The sequence below is a fragment of the Pseudozyma hubeiensis genome (genome assembly GCF_000403515.1).
Source record: "Pseudozyma hubeiensis SY62 DNA, scaffold: PHS45, whole genome shotgun sequence".
NCBI classification, from domain to species: domain Eukaryota; kingdom Fungi; phylum Basidiomycota; class Ustilaginomycetes; order Ustilaginales; family Ustilaginaceae; genus Pseudozyma; species Pseudozyma hubeiensis.
In genome coordinates this window covers 569557-588009 of record NW_012133827.1, presented here as the reverse complement: position 1 = coordinate 588009, position 18453 = coordinate 569557, and the positions used below count along the sequence as shown (strand labels likewise).

The 18453-nt window shown below is 57.4% G+C and overlaps 8 protein-coding genes and 1 non-coding gene across 9 annotated transcripts; 3 read left to right on the top strand and 6 right to left on the bottom strand.

The window, feature by feature from the left end:
* Positions 1 to 478: 478 nt before the first annotated feature.
* Positions 479 to 1900, top strand: PHSY_004642 (hypothetical protein; the record flags this gene model as incomplete). The annotated part of the gene is made up of 1 exon (XM_012335255.1): positions 479 to 1900. The coding sequence occupies one exon, from the start codon at positions 479 to 481 to the stop codon at positions 1898 to 1900; it is 1422 nt and encodes a 473-aa protein (XP_012190645.1).
* A 135-nt stretch (positions 1901 to 2035) lies between these two features.
* On the bottom strand, positions 2036 to 3829 carry PHSY_004641 (hypothetical protein; the record flags this gene model as incomplete). The annotated part of the gene is made up of 1 exon (XM_012335254.1): positions 2036 to 3829. The coding sequence occupies one exon, from the start codon at positions 3827 to 3829 to the stop codon at positions 2036 to 2038; it is 1794 nt and encodes a 597-aa protein (XP_012190644.1).
* Positions 3830 to 4717: 888 nt separating this feature from the next.
* PHSY_007633 lies at positions 4718 to 4806 on the bottom strand. Its single transcript has one exon. It is a non-coding gene; the product is annotated as a tRNA-Pro (tRNA).
* A 196-nt stretch (positions 4807 to 5002) lies between these two features.
* PHSY_004640 (hypothetical protein) lies at positions 5003 to 7153 on the bottom strand (the record flags this gene model as incomplete). The annotated part of the gene is made up of 1 exon (XM_012335253.1): positions 5003 to 7153. The coding sequence occupies one exon, from the start codon at positions 7151 to 7153 to the stop codon at positions 5003 to 5005; it is 2151 nt and encodes a 716-aa protein (XP_012190643.1).
* A 208-nt stretch (positions 7154 to 7361) lies between these two features.
* Positions 7362 to 10706, bottom strand: PHSY_004639 (conserved fungal protein; the record flags this gene model as incomplete). The annotated part of the gene is made up of 1 exon (XM_012335252.1): positions 7362 to 10706. One exon carries the CDS (start codon positions 10704 to 10706, stop codon positions 7362 to 7364), a length of 3345 nt encoding a protein of 1114 aa, XP_012190642.1.
* A 737-nt stretch (positions 10707 to 11443) lies between these two features.
* On the top strand, positions 11444 to 12901 carry PHSY_004638 (class II aminotransferase/8-amino-7-oxononanoate synthase; the record flags this gene model as incomplete). Its single annotated transcript, XM_012335251.1, has 1 exon — positions 11444 to 12901. The coding sequence occupies one exon, from the start codon at positions 11444 to 11446 to the stop codon at positions 12899 to 12901; it is 1458 nt and encodes a 485-aa protein (XP_012190641.1).
* Positions 12902 to 12981: 80 nt separating this feature from the next.
* On the bottom strand, positions 12982 to 13818 carry PHSY_004637 (deoxyribose-phosphate aldolase; the record flags this gene model as incomplete). The annotated part of the gene is made up of 1 exon (XM_012335250.1): positions 12982 to 13818. The coding sequence occupies one exon, from the start codon at positions 13816 to 13818 to the stop codon at positions 12982 to 12984; it is 837 nt and encodes a 278-aa protein (XP_012190640.1).
* A 373-nt stretch (positions 13819 to 14191) lies between these two features.
* PHSY_004636 (hypothetical protein) lies at positions 14192 to 15911 on the top strand (the record flags this gene model as incomplete). Its single annotated transcript, XM_012335249.1, has 2 exons — positions 14192 to 15682; positions 15762 to 15911. 2 exons carry the CDS (start codon positions 14192 to 14194, stop codon positions 15909 to 15911), a joined length of 1641 nt encoding a protein of 546 aa, XP_012190639.1.
* A 107-nt stretch (positions 15912 to 16018) lies between these two features.
* Positions 16019 to 18259, bottom strand: PHSY_004635 (histone acetyltransferase; the record flags this gene model as incomplete). Its single annotated transcript, XM_012335248.1, has 1 exon — positions 16019 to 18259. One exon carries the CDS (start codon positions 18257 to 18259, stop codon positions 16019 to 16021), a length of 2241 nt encoding a protein of 746 aa, XP_012190638.1.
* Positions 18260 to 18453: the final 194 nt, after the last annotated feature.

Genomic DNA, 18453 nt, shown 5'->3' with positions numbered 1-18453 from the left:
AGACTCGACAGAGGCCGAAGTGACAACCGATCCACCGCACAACCGAATTCTTGAGAGACCCTTTGTGTTACTTCAAGATCGTCGGCATCTCCGTGTAGTCGCTGAGCGTTTTTTCCTGACACTGCCATCCGCATCAAGTCTAGCGTCATGATGCATACTTTGTGGCTCATGGCAGGCCAAATCTCCACATGATCTTTTTCGTCACTTGGCGTTCTATTGTAATAAAGGTCTAACAAATATTCGAAACTCGCGAAAGCCGTCAGGATGCGGGGAAAGCAGCATTGTGCATGCAAGGTTCCCACGGCAAACTCACCTTGCCGCTTGGTAGCCGTCACCAACCGGCATTATTGGCGGCAACAACGTTCGCGAGAAATGCAGATCAGCGCACAGCGAGATGGCGTGTCAGGTCAAGATTCGCACTTCTGTCAAGCGGAACGGAGGCCGAACTTAGCCGTTGATCCTCACACGCGGCTGTCACATGCACCTTTGTCGAGTCTCTCGGTTCGGTCCATTGTCCCTCCTGCGGCGCCCCTCCCACTGGTCTGTGCGACCCCGCATCCTCGTTCTTCGCGTTCTGCATCCGCACATTCCGCGTCTTCTCCTTTGCTATAAAGCCTTCCGCTGCATCCCTTTCCTTAGCTTCCCACCATCCGACCCTTTTCCGTACATCCCCCGCTCGGATTCGTTGCCAAACATGCCGAGCCTTCTCACCTACATCGGCTTGCCCATCGCGCTCGCCGCGCTCGCCTACCAATTCCTCTCCGGACCTGGAAGCAAGGCCCACGACGTGTTCGGTCTCGGACGTCAGCTCAACTACACCTCACACTCGTGCACAAAGATCCCCGAACTCGAAGCATGCGAGGACATGTGGCTTCACCGACCATCCGGTCTGCTCTACCTCGCTTGCTCCGATATCCCTGGTAGACTTGCCTGGACCCCTGCCATCGACAACCTGGACGTCTCCAAACGACCCAACAACGATCACATTGTCATTGTCGACACCAAAGCTACCGGACCCATCACTTCGAGGATGACCAAGGTCAAGCCCGTTTCGTACTCTGGCACGCTCAACCTGCACGGCGTCTCGGTCTACGAGGTCCCCGCAAAATCGGCCGAACTCAAACCTACCCTGAGGATCTTTTTAAACAACCATCGACCTCCCATCGATCCCGTCACCAAGACCGTCCTGGATGCGTCCAAAGTAGGGGCCAATTCGACCTTCGAGCTGTTCGAGTCGACGTTGGGAGAGTCACGAATGAGGCACATCCGAACCTACACCGGTGAAGCGATCCGAACACCCAACCGCCCTGCTGCCGTCGGACCGGACAGCTTCGTATTCACCAACGACCACAGCGTCAAGACAGGTGCCAGCCGTCTGCTGGACTTCTTCTTCCCGCGCTCCGATCTCGGATTCTGCGATGTCAGCGGATGCAAGATCGCTGCACCCGGACCCTACCCTTACCCGAACGGCGTAGTGGCATCCTCGCTCCACCCGAACCGCTTCTACGTCCCCGCATCCGCCGATCCCAACATCCGAGTCTTCGAACTCCAAGCCGACAACTCACTCACCCTCATCGACGTCATCCACACCGGCTACCCCGCCGACAACCTCACCGTCGACGAAGACGACAATATCTACGCCGCCTGCTTTCCCAACGTCCCCAAACTCCTCGCCAAATTCAAGGATCCCTACCACAAACACTCGCCCACCACCGTGCTCAAGATCAGCAAGAATACGTCCAAGGACGCCTTCTTCGGCAAAAAGTGGAACGTCGAAAAGATCTTTGAGGACGACGGGACCGCAATGAGCGGTGCTACCACCGCCATGTGGGATGACAGCAATGAGGGGCTCTGGTTGGGCGGCGTGAGCAGTATCAGTAGCTTCTGCAAGCTGCACTAAAGAGTTGGACCGTCAGAACATTCATCTGTGCAAATCCATCACAATCTCGTGTGCATATTAATCAAAGTGAAAATCAAGAGTGGCTAGTCATTGCAAACCTGTAGTCTGTGCCAAAACCCCCTGCTTGTCCCTCCTTCAGTTCTTCCTGCCCAAACCAGGCAACGCAAAGAACTCAAACACCTTCTCTGCCGGCACAGCATCCCCTCTCCTCCCCTCCAAGGGACTCATCTTGTGCCCCCTAACCACGCCGACCACGCTGCCCGTCTCTACGTCCACAACGGGTCCACCGGACGATCCGGGCGGTGGGAAGTTGGGCAGTGGCTTGCGCGTCTGACTCTGCATCACCTCGGGGTTGGACGTTGAGCCTGACGAAGCAGTTGAACCAAATGCGGCTGCGGGACGCGTTGATTCGGAGAGCGTGCTCGACAGCCTCAGCGCGTAATCGCCCTGCAGAGCCGGAGGGTTCGCCGGCGACGACACGAGAAGCTTGTAGTCCAGCTGCGCAAGCTCATCGTACGTACCCACCATCGCACTCGCCCCGCAGGGATCCTTGTACTCCACCAACCTCGCTCGTCCCCACCGGCTTCGACCTGCATCGTCGCGTTCCAGCGCTACGCGTTCCTTTTCCCGACCCTGGGGCGAGCTGGTCGTGGCGACGCCGAGGTTTTGCTGTTCGGAATCGTACGTGTACGCGGGCAGGATGGCACCGGAATCGTCCTCCCACCCCCAAAAGGACGAAACGGAAAGCTCACTGTTGACGTGTGCAGGGTACGGTGAGACAGGGAGCGTCCTGACCGGCTGTGGGGTCGCCGAACTTCCTTTGAGCGAAAGAGGTGTGGTGCCGAGTTGGAGAAGAATGACATCGGATGCAGCGAGGCTGCTGATCAGATTGCGCACGGGGTAGATGGCTCCTGTCCGAGTGATGGCTACAGCGATACTGTCAGCCGGAGAGCTCGTACTAGCATCCGCGGTGGAAGACTCGGCATCAGATGCAGCTTTGGACGGAGATGAGGCGCGCAAAGTGTGAGCACACGAGACGATGAGGGCGCCCTTTCCATCGCCATCTTCTGCCGAAATCTTATCTCCTCCCTCAACCGCAAACGCCGAGCAGACGCTGATACGCTCCGTGCCCCTCGCACCTGTCAAGTTCGACACGTACGCAAGCAGCAACACACCATCATCGTTGGCATCTTGCAGCTCAGCTTCGGAGCTATGGGCAGACGTGAGTGGCACCTTTCGTTCGTCAGACGGGGTCGGCTCGTAGGGAAGCTCGATGGACAGCTGGTACCCTGCCCTCGACTCGAACCGCTCCAACAAGCGCGGAATCGTGGCCGCTTTGAACAGATCAGCCGCACCTGCGGCTCGAGGACTCGGATTGGCAGAAGCGGCATGGAGCGCACGAGCAGCGGCCAGGACACGTTCGTCCAACTCGTTGCGACCGTAGAGTGCATCGATGGGATGAGGGTGTTCGCGATCGACGATGTTGCGTCGTTCTTCGAGCTCACGCATGGGTCGCTTGAACATCTCCTCGAGCATTTCGTCCCGCGAAGGGATCGGGATGCCCTTGCGTTCGGCGCCGATAGCGGTGCCTTTGATGCGTTGAAGATCAGCATGGCTCGTCTTTGACGGATCGCCGCTGCTGCCGCTGCCGTTGGAAGAGCCACGTGTCGGATCTCGCGGACGGTTGCCACGAAGGATGTCGGCGATGTCGTTGGGGTTCTTTCTGCCGAAGCGGGAAGGTGTGCTGTAGGTACCAGGAGGTGCCGAGCCGATTTCCTGTCCTTCTCTGGGCGGTGGCGGGACCGACGTGCCAAGGAGCGCATCGACTGAACTCGAAGGGTTCACGGGGACAGCATAGTATCGGAGTGCGGCGAAAGGCGCAGCGCTAGGCCGCTGAAGCACTTTGAGCCGGGTCGTTCGTGCAAGCATCTCAACGAGGAGCGATACTGGGTATCGTGTGTGGGTGGATCGCCACCGCTGATTGCGTGGTTGAGACCAAAGTATATTCTGACCTGGCGAGATTCGTGAAAGAGTCGACCGGATTGGGTTTACAGCTTCGAGGGAATGCTGCTGATCGAGATGATGGTGATTGATGAGCGATGCGATAGTGAGGATGATTGACCGTAGTTAGTGTGACAGGTACGTGTGACTCTGTGCTGAGCCTTATGCAAGTCAGCCAGCCTCGGCGTGAATGTGTGCCGGTGTGGAGGCCACCGCGCAATGAGCGGGCATCTTATCGGCCATATTTCACGGCGCCGGATGGCTTTGTTGCGCGTCTCGTCTGAGCTGGACAAATCACGTTCAGGGTCCTACTGCAGGTCAATCACTCAAGGGGCTGTGATAAGTTCGAGTTGCTTGCGTGCTCGAGCGTCGAATGCATGCATGCAAAGCAAGCTGTTCCGCTTCAGTCCGATCCACTGTGGCACTTGTTATCAGATCAAATCGCACCACGATACATTTCTCGACCAAACATACGAACGTCCCTGTAGCACATCGCCTGACAATCGGACTCGACCCGCCCGCAGAAGTGAACCACTGTACCCACAAACGGATTTCGTTTCACTTAGGCACAAATTCGTCAGCTTGGGCCGCCTCGGGAAGACAGTTCATAAGATAGTCACGCTGGTTGCGGTTGGGTTGGATCTTCCAAAAGAGACCTGTGCCATGCATCAGCCGTCCCGAAGAGCCATCCATGTCATCCTTCAAACACCTTTTTCTCGACCGTTTTCTGATCGATCTTGCTCCAAATTCGAGGAGGAGGATCTCCTCGTTCTTCCGCGTCTCGTGATGCCCAAAAAAAGCAAAAATTTCGACTAGGGGCCGCTACGAGGATCGAACTCGTGACCTCTTGCATATTTCGCTTACAAAGACCCAAAGCAAGCGCGATACCACTACGCCAAGCGGCCAGATCATGTCTCACGTGAGAGATATAGCATATACAACCCCTCAATCGTGCCCAACAATCAATTTGCAACTCTGATCCTTTTCTCGACTCGCTTTCTGTCTCCCCGGACTTCGACTCAATCCTTTCAACATTCCAGGCGACACTCTTGGAATAAAGTTGTACATTGCTGAAAGCCTAATCCCAGAAAAGAGACTCGATCACCACAGCAGACGACGCTCCTCCCTCTCGGCTCTGGCGACGCGCTTGTTGAGACCCCAGGACTGCTTCTTGAGGTCGTCCTGTTGCTTCTTGACCTGCTTGACGGCTTTGGGCAGCGGCGCGACGATCGAGATGAACAGTGCGCTGCAGTTGAACTGCTTGGCGAGCTTGGATTTTGTGTAAGTGATGGGGTCTTGGCGACGCAGTCGTTGGATCTCGGCGATCTGGTCGGGGGTGATGGCGGTTTCGACGGTGTCTCGTTGTGCGGAGAGGCGCGATCGTGGGCGAAGCGCGGGGGGTAGGGCGGATGTTTCGGAGGAAGGTTGAGCGTGGAGCAGGGGTTGCGGTTGGTAGATGGTGGAGCGGGAGGGAGGCGAGGAGGGAGGTGGTCGGACGATGAACGTTTCGCCGGAGGGGAGCGTGTGACGGGTGGCATCGGGAGAGGCATCGAGCGGATCACGAGGTCGTCGTGCCGGCGTGTTGCGCAGTCCAACGCTCGACGTTGCGAATCCTCGTCTCGATCCAGGCATCTGTCGTGAGCTGCTCGAGAATGTGCGCTTACCGGCAACAGCTTCGGGACTCAGAGGTGCCGATGCAAACGACCAACCTCTGGGTCCACCCCAGGTGCCCTTGACGTACGAGTTGTAGTACACCCACGGGAAGAAGTCCTTCTTCAAATGGTAGAATGCTGTCCTCGGCACACCCTGGTCGATGCCGAACAAGTTTCCAAACGTCTCCTTGGGCTGTCCGCCGTACTTGAATTCTGCCAGCATCACCTTTCCATACTCGGTGAGCAAGGGGCAGGACGTGTATCCATCGTACGCCGCATCCGGCTCCTTACCCTCGATCGCCTGACTGAGGTTTCGCACCAGCACGGGCGCCTCCGCTGTGATAGCCGCCGCCGTCTTGGACGTGGGCAGAGAAGACGCGTCGCCGATACTCCACACATTGTCGAATCGCTTGTGTCGCGTAGTCCCCTGGTCGACGTCGACGAAACCGGCGCCATCGGCAAGCGGGCTGTTCTTGATCACCGCCAGAGGTCCCATCTTGGGTGTGACGTGGAGCAGGTCGAACTGCTTGCGCACCTGCTCGGCGCCGTCTGGACGAGCAAACACCGCCGTATTACCCTCGATCGCTACGAGGTCATGCTGGAAGAGACCCTCGACACCGCGCTCCTGACGAAGCTCGTTGAGACGCTCGCTGTACTTGGGCACACCAAACATGACGGGCAGACCGGTGGCAAAGTCGATCGAGATGGGAGAGTTGGACGGATCAGCGGGGTTGTACAGCCCTGACTGCTTCCAGTGGTCCAGCGCCAGCCACATGGCTTTCTGCGGTGCACCGGCGCACTTGATGACACCGGCAGGCTGAGTGAAGATGGCCTTGCCAGACTTGAGCTTCGAGATATTGTCGAAGACCTTGTCGCATGTGTTGTAGCCGTAGATGGTCGAGACGAGCGAGGAAGAGTCGGCGAGTGCTTCGGGCAAGCCTTTGATGGCGTCGTAGTTGATGCTGAGACCGGGAACGACAACGAGCTGGTCGTATGCAATCTTGTTCCCGTTGGCCAGCGTGATCTGGTTCTGTTCGGGAGCAAAAGTGTCGACAGCGGATGCGTAGTGTTTGAGCTTGGGATCGAGAAGCGAGGCGAGCGGTCGACGGAGGTCGCGCTTGTCCTTGAGACCGCCGCCGACGAGCGTCCATCCTGGCTGGTAGTGGTGCCATTCGGAAGGGTCTACGACGGCGATGTCGTCCTGATCAAAGGCACCAGATCGGACGAGCTGGTGACTGACGGCCATTCCGGCAGATCCACCGCCGATGACGACCACCTTGTGACTGCTGGATCCGGATGCACCATGCTGAACGGGCGAGTCCGAGACGGTAGCGAGTGCTCGAACAGCTTGGGTCGCACCGCCGAAGCGAGAGCGGGACGCCCTCGCGGTAGATGCGAGCGTCGCGTTGAGTATGGCGTGCATTGCGATGCGATCTGCGTGCTGTAGCGGGATAGATACAGACACTTTGGACCGGTGTGATGATGGTGCAGATGATACATTCACAGTCTCGCTGATCTTCTGAATCGGATTTTTGAGAAGAAATGCAAAAGCGGTCTTGAGCGGAGCATCGCGAAAATTGCCCGACAGCAAGCACGCCATCGAAATCGAGCCCCGTCTCAAAATTTGTTCAGTGTTCAGACGTAACACGCTCACTTTTTCTGCCTTCAGGTCACCTTTCTGACCTGGGTCGCATCCGACCAAACTCTGAGACAAAGATGCACTCACACATGCTCACAAACACGGCAGCCACGGACAGAGAGAGAAGGCGATAAGCTTCCTGTAAGAATGCACCCCTTTGATCGCTGAATTACCACTGATACTCTCCAGGAAGACGGTCCGAACGCGGCTCTTGCCTGTTCTGACTACCGTCAGCTCTGGGCGTCGCGAAAGGCGAAGAGACGTACGAAGCAGGCGATGAGATTGCCGCCAGATCCATCCCTTGCATGCCGCTTGACAGCTGATCGCCCGTTGTTGCCAACGGTGGCAGCCGCGGCGCTGCTGCCTGTCCCAAGCCTTGCGGCTGGGAAGAGGCGTACGGATCGTAGCTCGCGGAACGGTGGCTAGAGGCGCTAGCGGTCCTTGCAGGGCGCAGCAGAGGCCGGACCATCTCGACGAACAACGGCAGCATCTCGGGCAGCACTTTGAGCTCCGGTGCTTTCGGTGCGGGGATCTTGCGACGCTTGCGGGTCTTGTCCGCATCGGTGCCGTCCGCGGACGCACCATGCGGCAGCGTGGGTAGATCCTTGTCGAGCTGCTTCAGATTGCCCTGCGTCAAAGTCGTTTGACGGGAAGGGGTTGGTCTCCATCTTGGAGCCTCTTCTTCTTCATCATCCTCTGCCGATACTTCGCTGTCGCTTCTCGAGAACTTGCGCAGTCTGTTCCTGCTGCTTGGATCCTCGCCGTGCCCTTCGTCCGAATCCTCCTCATCTGATGTCTCCATCTCATCCTCTTCCGCTTCAGCATCCGCCACCTCTCCTGTGAAAATATCACCGACGCCCAAATTCTCGACCATTGCACCCACGAACGCCGAATCGTCCTCCTCGGTCAGGCCATCTGTTCTGCGCTTCTTTTCCGCTCCTATGAGCTTGCCCGCCACACCGGCGACTTCGCGATCCGCCAGCTTGCGACGCAGCTTGAGTTCGCGCAGGAACTTGAGTCGGTAAGCATACAGGGCCAGCGAGTCGATCTCGTCGAGCGCCTTCCTGCGCTCCTCGCCCCCAGCGGGCAGGCAGATTTCCAGATCCACTTCTCCGATGCCTCCCGATTTTCCCACCGCCTGCTCCGTGCCTGCTTGCTGCGAGACCACTTCGGCAGACCTTTCGTTGCCGCGGACAAAGTTGATGAAGAGCTCGATCCAGTGCATGAGACCGTCGAACAGCCCTGATCCCTTGGAATGCACTTGATGAACAAAGTTGTAGAACCGACCCTCGTGCCTCTCAACCAGGTCCACGAACACCTGCACCGTGCGTGTCGGATCTGTATAGCTGAGCTCCTCGTTGGCCTCAACAGTCTTGATGAGATCGGTGATGAAGGCTTGAAGATCCGACAGGCTGTCGGCAATGTTGGCGAGCTTGTAGACTTGGGCAAGCGGTGAGTAAAAGATGGTGACCATATCCTTGAGCAGTTCGGCCGTGACGCCTTCAAAGATGAGCGAAATCATCTGCTCCTTGTCACGTTTACGTGTGAGCATCTTGACGAGCACGTGCAAGTCTTCGTACAGCCAGGCATCGTCGTCCTGTGGACCCTCATCTTCCAAGTCTGGGTTCTTGAGGCCTCGACGATACTCCTTATACACCTCGTACGCCTGACTCGCCTTGACGACGCGGTGAATCTGGGACCGGCTCAGCATAGGTGCTTCGGGCGAGCGGAGGATGGTGGTGAGCAGATCGAGACGCTCCTCGTCGGCATCTTTGCGATAGAGAGCCTGGACCTCGGCGGGCGCGTAAACAAATTGTCGCACCTTTTCGCAGATGGTCGCGTCGTCAACCTTGGCAGAGATGGCAGCACACACTTCGTCGAGCTCGCGCACCTCATCCTGAAGGCTGCTGGAAAACATGCGCTGCAGCAGACTGCGTTGACCAAAGGGCTGGGCGAGGAAGATGTCGAGCACGCCGCGAACCATGGCCATGGGGTTGGAAATGCGGAGGATGCCACGCAGCATAAAGTAGGGCATCATTCCGTGCATGCGCTTCATCTGCGAAAAGATCTCGGACGAGTTGTCGCTGCCCATGAAAATGTGGAAGATGGTGGAGGCGAGGCTGATGCGCGCCCACTTGAGCAGCGCTTTGTACTTTTCAGGAAGATCCTCGATGCGAGGCGTCGACTTGATGGTGGCAAAGATACGACTGAGACCGTCGTGCTGGACGAGGTCTTGCTTGAACTCTTTGAGATGCTGTTGGAGCTCCTGTGCGCGCTTGGCGGCTTCGTCGGAGAAGCGCTTGTGTTCTTCTTCGCGGACGTGGTCGAGACCCTCTCGAATGGCGGCATCCTCCTCCTCAGCGCGGGTGAGCGTGGTGGGCTCTGCGGTGAGGAAATCCATGAGCAGAGCACTTTCAGCTACAGAGGGGCTGGCCAAAAGCGAGCGCAGATAAGCTCGTAGCGTGAGGCGATTCTTCTCCCTGGCGAGCGGACCGGTGGGCATAGGGATGCGCGACTGCGAGCTGGCAGAGTCTGTCGATGCGCGGGGATATGGGTCTTCGATCCCTGGTGGCTGTAACGTAGCAGCTTGTGACGGAACAGCGGCTGACTGCTTCTGGTAGGGATCGGCAACATCGGTATTGCTGCGGTCCTTGGGTGGTGGTGGACGGATGCCCTCGTCTGGGTATTCGACCTTCAGTGTCTCTGCGAGCTTCTCGAAATCGCCGTACCGGCGAGAGACGTATATGTCTGGCTGACCATATCCTCGGCGTGTGCGGATGATGAACTCTTCATGCGCTCGACTGCGAAGCCTGCCCTTGACGACGACGTTTCTGACGGAGACAACGTTGATATCAAAACCAGACGAGGCATCGTCGTCATCTCTTGCGGACGCGGCACCAGCTCTCCCGAGGGCGGCTTTGCGACGCGACTCGACGGCGTCCATCTTTGCACGATCGCGTTCGGAGATGCGAACCACATCCTCGCCTACGGCTTTGACTTTGATGGCAGAGCCCATGAGGAGGACAAAGTATTTTTCGAGCTTTGTGGTGAGTTTGCGTCGCTTTGTGGATTCATCTCTGTCTTCGGTGCCGCTGATGTTCCGTTCGAGGAACTTGTCGAAGAAGACCTGGACCTTGTCTGAGAAAAAGTTGGGCGGCGCTGATCTGAGGAAGGGAAAAGTGAGGACGAAGTGTTGAAACATGAAGCGCAGCAAAGGCAGATCGGTCCTTCGAGCTTCGGGAGAGGCGCGGAAGGGTGGGCCGAAGGTGGAGAGCGCATCCTTGGTGCTGAGCTGAGCCACCTCGCGTTCCATCTGGAGGCGGATGAGCGTCTTCTTGAGATAGTGGGCTCGTAGCGGTGTCAGCGCCGCCGGATCATTCGGATTCGCAAGATTGGGTATGCTCGCTCGGGCTGCTCTGCCCGAAATGATGGCATCGTCGTTGTCCGCTTGAAGTGGAGCGAGCGAGGTGCCCGCCGAAGCGAAGGCAGGATCGATCTCTGTCGCCAAGCTCATCGTGTCGAGAGCGCTGCGACCCAGATCTGCGCGCGGTGACGATAGCAGGTCGTCTGAACTCGCAAGGCTGCCTCGAGGTAGCTGCCGTCGCCTGTGGGTGGATGTGCCTTCTACGATAGGTCCTGCGTCGAGTCTGCGCGAGCTGTGTCGTGATGTTGATGGAAGGATGTCGAGCGGAGCAGTCGTCGAGCAAGTCAGCTCCCCGCGCTCAGTCTGCAACCTTTTTTTTTGGCTAACCCGGCTGTGTATCGCAGTCTGTGACGTGACCCTGCGCTCTGAAAACGCACGTTGACTGATATGCAGCCACAAACACAAAAGAGTGTGGAGGGGCCATCACCCAAAAGCTCGGTGATTTACAATTTTGCGAGCTCGGCTTCTCGATTGTCAGTCCCTGAAGCGTTTGTGCCTGAATCGTCGGATGGCAACACAACGTGCCGAGACTGTCGGAATCTTTGCTTACATTTGTTACAAATCAATAGCTAACATTTTCTAGCCTCAAAATAAGTTCATCAGCTACCGGGTTGATTGCCGGCCTTTTGGATTTCTTCGAAACTGATTATCGTGTCAAAGCGGGGCTTGGTTGGACGGACACCAACACCATCTGCCTACCCCAACAAGTCGTTCCATCGCAAGGTCCACCGACGGACCTCGCGAACTATCCTCTCCTCTTCCCAGCCACCATCTCCTCTCCATAGAACTCTTCGTGGAGCATTCACACGAGCCATTGGGATCTGATCATGCTCGACGACGAGCTGCAATCCGCCCTCGATCGGCGAGCTGCCAAAGGTACGCTTCGAAATCTCACGGTCTACCCCACCACCCCATCCTCATCTTCCTCTTCGACATCCTCCCCTCAACAACCGGCGCTGGTCGATTTCTCGAGCAACGACTATCTCAGCCTCGCCACTTCCTCTCGCGTTCGTTCCGACTTTGTCTCGATCGTCACCCGCAATCCAGCACTGTCGTCTCAACTCGGTAGCGCAGGCTCACGGCTGCTCGACGGCAACTCCTCCATCCACGAGCAGATCGAATACCAACTTACCTCCCACTTCGCATCCTCTTCCGCCGGCCTCCTCTTCAATTCCGGCTACGAGGCTAATGTTTCCCTCTTGAGCACGCTACCTCAACCCAAGGACGTGGTGATCTACGACGAACTCGTGCACGCATCCGTACACGATGGGTTGCGAAGATCTCGTGTCCCCGCTCGCCTTCGCATTCCCTTCCGACACAATTCGACCGAACACCTCGAGCAGATCCTGGAAAGCTTGACGCGGGATGGAACACTGACCGCGGGATCAAGCAATGGTGCGGGCGAGAGGAACGTGTGGTTGGCGGTGGAAAGCGTCTATTCGATGGACGGCGATGCGTGCCCGTTGAACGCGCTGCTGGACGTCATGTCGAGGTACGTCGATGACCGAAGGATATGTGGTGTTGTCGATGAAGCGCACTCCACTGCTCTGTATGGAGAACGCGGGCGTGGGTTGGTCAACGCCCTAGGACTGCAACGAGACCCCAGGATTGCCGCGCGACTCATGACGTTCGGAAAGGCGTGGGGTGCAAGTGGAGCCATCGTGCTGTGCAGTCAAGTAGCTCGTCACTACTTGATCAACTACGCCAGACCGTTGATCTTCAGCACTGCATTGGGCTATCCGCAGCTCGCGTCCATCATGGCTTCTTTTAACTCGATCCAAGACGGCACTGCACAACGTGCAGCACGCAAAACGTTTGCCAACTCGAGACGGCTAGTTGATGGATTCGAAGCTGTGATCCGAACGCAAAGGGTTGGGGACAAGAGAAGCGTTGCTCTACCCCCTCATCTCAAGCCTGCGTCTCCAAGTCCGGATTCGGCGAAGCATGGTTTGGAAGCGGGGAAGGACGATTTCGTGGGCTGGTCGATGCAACAACCATCACCGATCATTCCGCTGCTCACAGCTGACGCTAGGGAACTCGCGGCGCATTTGAGGGCGAACGGGTTGCTGGCTAGGCCCATTTGCTATCCCACGGTACCCAAGGGCGAAGATAGGGTGAGGATCTGCGTTCATGCGGACAATGCAGCCGAGGATATCGACCGACTCATCGAGTGCGTTCGACAGTGGGTGGGAGGCACCTCGTCGCCACAGCCGGTCGTCAGAAGCTCCGCAAATGACGGCCGACCGACGACGAGGACGGCTCAATTGCTCGCATCCAAGTTGTGATCATACCAGCACAGACGATTGCGAAACCATCCTTTGGAAAACATCTCGATGAAAGCCTGTGAACAGCCAGGCAAGGGATCTCAGTAGTTGGAACCCGTCGCCGTCGGTGCTGCAGCGCCACTCCTGATTTGCTCCACGATGGCCTTTGTCCCACTCGCACCGACCCTAGTAGCGCCATTTTTCACCATCAAGTGAACTGTCTCCAAGCTCCTGATCCCACCACTCGCCTTGACCTCCTTCGTCTTGCCGTCCCATCCCAGATCCTCCCTCTTGGCCACCTCGTACATCAACCTCACGTCCTCCTTACTCGCACCTGCTCCACCGTAGCCCGTACTCGTCTTGACGAAATCGCCACCTGCCAGGCAGGCCAGGTAGCTGGCGATTGCGATCTGCTCTTTGGTCAACATGGCGGTCTCGAGGATGACTTTGAGCTTGGCATCGTTGGCGTGGCACTCGTCGGCGATGGCGAGGATGTCGTTGTAGACGTCCAGGTAGCGTTCGGAACGAAGCAGGCCGATGTTGTTGACCATGTCGATCTCGTGGGCGCCTTGTTGGCAGGCGATGCGCGCTTCGAGCACTTTCGAGGGGGTGTTGGAGCATCCGAAGGGGAAGCCGATCACGGAAATCGGTTTGACGGGCGTGCCAGAGAGGTGCTGCAAGACGAAAGGGATCATGGAGGAGTTGACACAGACAGTGGCGGTATTGTATTGCTTGGCTTCCGCGCAGACGGCTTCGATCTGGTCGAGAGTGGCATTGGGTGCGAGGAGCGTGTGGTCGATCAAGGCGGACACTTCGGCCTCGGTGGTAGGCACCTTGGGTTCAGGCGCGATAGGTGGCAGTGCGCTGAGGTCTGACGGCAGAGACGCGAGGAGCGACTTGATGCCGGCGGCGAGCGATTCTTGTGTTACGCTAGCCATGGTGTTGTGCGATCAGATGATGGATAAACGGCAAGATGCAAATGCGTCACCAACAGAGGATATCAGAGTGTAACTCTGCGGAACAAGTTCAAGCGAAAGTGTCTCTGAGTTTATCGGATGCTCGGCACATTGCCTGCCTGGAATTGAGAAGATTCCTCTTGTCGTTCGGTCATGTCCGACACGCATCGGCGATTTCAAGCGAAAATCGGTCGATTTTGGGAAAAGTGGAGAATTGTCCATTCGGAAGAACCGACTTTGGTCAGCGAGCTTCTCTTTCTGAACGGACCACGATCCGATCAAGTCTAGCAGCTGCTCATCCCAGCTTCCTTCTATTCCACCAACACAGGCAGCAAGCTCTGGCCATCCAGAAGAAATGGTATCATCGCTCAAGACAGTCGCCGGTGCAAGCCGTGCATTGACACGATCGACACTGTCCCCTGCCCAACAATACGCCACCGCACGAGCCTCACCCATCCTCATCCAACGTCCCATCTCCACTACCCGCTCCCACCTATCGTCCACCCCTCCCAGACCTTTCAGCTCCAACACCAGTGTCGGCAACCTCGAAACCTCCGGGTTCCGTCCCCGACCCTCCGTCACCGGCCCAGGCGCGGTACGCGTCGGCACCCTCTTCACCTCCCTCATCGCCCTCGCCGTCGCCGTCACCGGGTACGGCCTGTACGAGTACTACACCTCCTTCTCCGCCTGGCCCGTATCCATTCGCGACGACCTCCGCGCTGCGATCAAAGCTCGCAATCGTGGCGATGCGCGTCGAGCCGAAACGTACTTCCGTAAAGCTCTGGCAACTGCGAGAGGCATCAAGGCGGAGCTGAATGAGCCTACACCGACGCCGAAGGGTGCGCCAAAGAGTGAGGCGGGTGAGGCGATGCTCAAGATCTCCGGGATTGCGATCGCGCTGGCTGCGCTGTTGGAGGGGGAGGGGCAGGTGGAGGAGAGTTACAACGTTCTCGAGGATGTTTGGGAGGAAGTTATGGAGAGAGGAAAGTACGTGAATGTCGGCGAGGAGAAGGGTGAGGTGAAGAGGAGTGACAGGGATAGGATGAGAGCGGTGCAGATCGCGCAAAAGCTCGGCATGTTGGGTCAGCTGCCAGAAGTGAGGCTCGCTGTGCTGGACAAGATCAAAGCAATCCATTTGGGAGAACAGCAAGAACAAGGGGCCATGAAGTACAGGTTCAGTCTGACGGGAACGTCAGAATCACAGGACCCAGCAGAGAAGTGGCTCGTGTGGAGCGTTGAAGAGCTTTTCCGACTCGTCCTACCAGCTGAAGTGCATGCGTCCGCTCTCGCCGCTGCAGCTGCTCCACCACCCGCCGAAACCAGCGAATTCAAACCAAAGCTTCCCACCACGACTTTGACGACGGTCAAACCACCAACCTCCATCTCTCTAGCGGATCTCGACCTCCCCGCGTGGGTGACGAAACTCGACCTCCTCTCATCCATCGAAACCCTCGGCACATTTTACGCAACAAAATCCCTGCCCGAATACGCAGTCCCGCTATACCTTCAGACACTATCCATCCTGTTACCTCCCACCAACGCCAACAGCGGTGGTCGTGGAGCGCCACCGACCGCCAGCGAGAGATGCAAAGCTGGTCTCGTGATGAACAATCTTTCGCAACTGCTGTCCGGCTCCAACATCAAAGATGCTACCAGTTGGGCGATCAAAGGCCTGGAAGTAACGGATAAGACGGTTCAGATGGCTGGATTCGAGTCCGTCCCAGAGAGCAAGGCCGGTAAAGCAGCGGAAGTGGTCCAAAGTTCGGACGAGAGGACACAAGAGGTTCGAACGGAATGTCTTGGTGTCAAGTTGACGCTCCTGTACAACCTTGGCGTGCTCAACGACGTAAGTTTTCCCCCGTCCCTCACCGCGCTTCTCAAACCTCATCGAATACTGACATCCTCCCTTTTTTTACGGCAAACAGATGGCAGGTGACAAATGTCAAGCTCGAATCTACTTTCAAAAAGCCTACGCACTCGCGGACAAGATGGGAGGCCCCGCTTCTGGTGTCGCCAAGCAGAAGGCCGCCGAGAGTCTGGCGCGGCTCGAAAGACGCAAGTCTTCCAAGGCATGATCCGTTCCGAACAGGAATGCCACCTCCAAACTTTCAATCGCATTATTGCTGCATAGCAAATAGATTCACCACTGACATTTCGTGCGCAGGACTGTGGAACGTCAAGCTCAGATGAGAGCGTACGATTCGTCCAAAACGGCGGGACGGACGTTGAATCGTGATATGGCTTCGAGCAGTGCGTCGCGCGTGAGCAGCAAGGCTGGCCTGCTCGTTCTGTTGCCGTTCACGTGTGTTGCTCGATCAGCCCCACCGCTCGCTGCACCGCTGTGCTCCACCACCGCTTCGTCGCTAGCGTTGAGAAACGGCGTCGTAGGAGCATCGACTAGCCCAGCCTCTCGCAGCGCGAGCACAATGTCGTCCGCGCGCAGATGGGTCAACCTCGACAAGTCGTCCACCGTGACGGCCATCGTGGCGGGCCCCTCGTCGTCCATCTTTGACAGATCCAGCACTGGGTGAACTTCCACCTCCGTGCCCTCATCCGTTGACAGACCATTGGTCGCGACTCTGGAGGAGCGACGTGCGCCTTCGCCGTCAGCGGCCGCACCGTTCTCACTGCTCCTGCTCTGCTGTGGGCGACGGGGCGTTCGAGTGGGAACGCTTCCTGCCCAGCCTTTGAGCCTGAGCTTGCGCTTGTGGGATCCAGCCGCCGAACTCGCTGCGTTGTCCGAGGTGTTGGCTTCTGCGACCAGCTGCTGCAGCTCTGCGAATCCAGGCTGATGCGAGATGGACTCGATGGGTAAGCCCAAGAGCTTACACCGTTGCGTCAGGATATGCCATCGACGCAGAGAATCTTCAACCTTATCCTGTGTATCGCTGGATCTGGCAGCGTCGTCCAGTGGTTTGGCAGCCGACGAAGCCCTCCGCTGTCTCCCCGCGCTACCGCCGCTTGCGACTCGCAGCGGACCATCGAAGCAGCTGATCAGAGCCCTCAGCAAAACCGCGGTCCAGAAGGACAAGTATCCCTTGAGCCCAAGATCCGACAATGGCCTCTCTGGCGTGCCCAACATGCCCTGACCCGCCGAAAGCAGGTACGAGAACTCAATCATCAGAGTGCCAAAACTCTTCCTTTGAAATGGAGGGAACGTCACGATGCACGCCAGATTGTAGTCGTCGTACGAGACCTTTTCCTTCGAAAAGAAGCCAAGCGGATGATCGAAGGATGCGTTGGCAGCGTCCGTGAGGATGTAGAACACGAACGGCTCGACGTCAAAGTAGATAGTCTTGTGATCGATAAAGAGCTTGCCGAAGAGCGACAGGTTCTGGCAGTAGAGCTTTTCGGCTGCTCCATCGACCTCCCAGATGATGTGCGCGCCGCGTTGGTAGACCTTGCGACCCGGAGGATGGGTGTTGCGACAGAATTTGCGGTGTGCAGCGAAGCCGTTGTACGTCTTCATGTACTTGAAGCATCCGTCACAGATCCAGAGCATCTTTGTCGGGATGAGCGGATCCTTCTTGGATCGCCCAACGCCACTGATAGTGGAAGGCGAAGCGGGTGAGTGTCGGCCAGAAGCAGCAGTGATGCTGTCTGAAGAGCTGGATGCAGCCAGCGACTTGATTGCTGGTGCATCGCGCGCGGAGCCGGACAGAGCTCCTCCCAGGCCACTCGAGCTGTCTCTGCGCGCGCCGCGCTTGGCAGCCGCGGCCGAAACATTCGCTCCTGTGCGCAAAGCCGAGGGCGATTGATTGCGTCTGCCGCTAGCAAGGGTCGCATTCGCTGAATGGGCAGTCGAGGTTTCCGGGCCATCGTCATCGTGGTCGAGAGGATAAGGACTGTAATACCACGTCTTGATGTCGTAATTGCCGTACAAGACGCGATCAATGTTGCGTAGCGCTGGAGTATCGGAAGGGGACGATGCGACTGCCTTTTGCCTGCCGCGATGACTCGTGACTCGATCAGCAACCGCTGGAGACGCCTGTCGGCTAACAGAGGGAGTGCGGCTGCCATCACTGCCATCGGTGGGGGGATCATTTTCCGCCTTTCTTTTTCCCTTTTCGATTGATTGCGGAGGTGTGCTTCTGTTGACACCCCTGAGAGGAGTTGTAGAGCCGACCGAGCCAGGCCTGGTGTCCAGACCGGATGTCGTTGAAGCGGGTTGGACAGTGGAGCAGTCGACCCAGCCGTCCATGCGTTTGTCCTGGTCGTGGCGGTGGATGTAGTATTGCACGTTGTCGGAGTCAGCTTCGGCTTTTGCGAGCGTAGATGAGCTACCGGATCGCCGTGAAAGGATGGTCGCCAGATACGATTCGCCGGACTTGCTGTCAATGCCCTCACATACAGATCCTACGGGCAACACGCTCGACTGTGCTCCAGTTCGATGGTCGTGCGAGGACGGTATCGCAGAGGGCATTTTGCTAAGTCTGCCGAGCTCTGGCTGGAGGTTTTAGCCTTCCGAGAGCGTGACTGAAGGCCATCTAGTCGGTAAAGCCAATCCGCAAATGCATCATGTGGTTGTCAATGTAGCGCCATTGACCAAATGCGCTGTGACGAGGGTTCGCTTTGAAGCGGTCGAGAGGGTGAGTCCACGGTAACGAGCCGACAAGG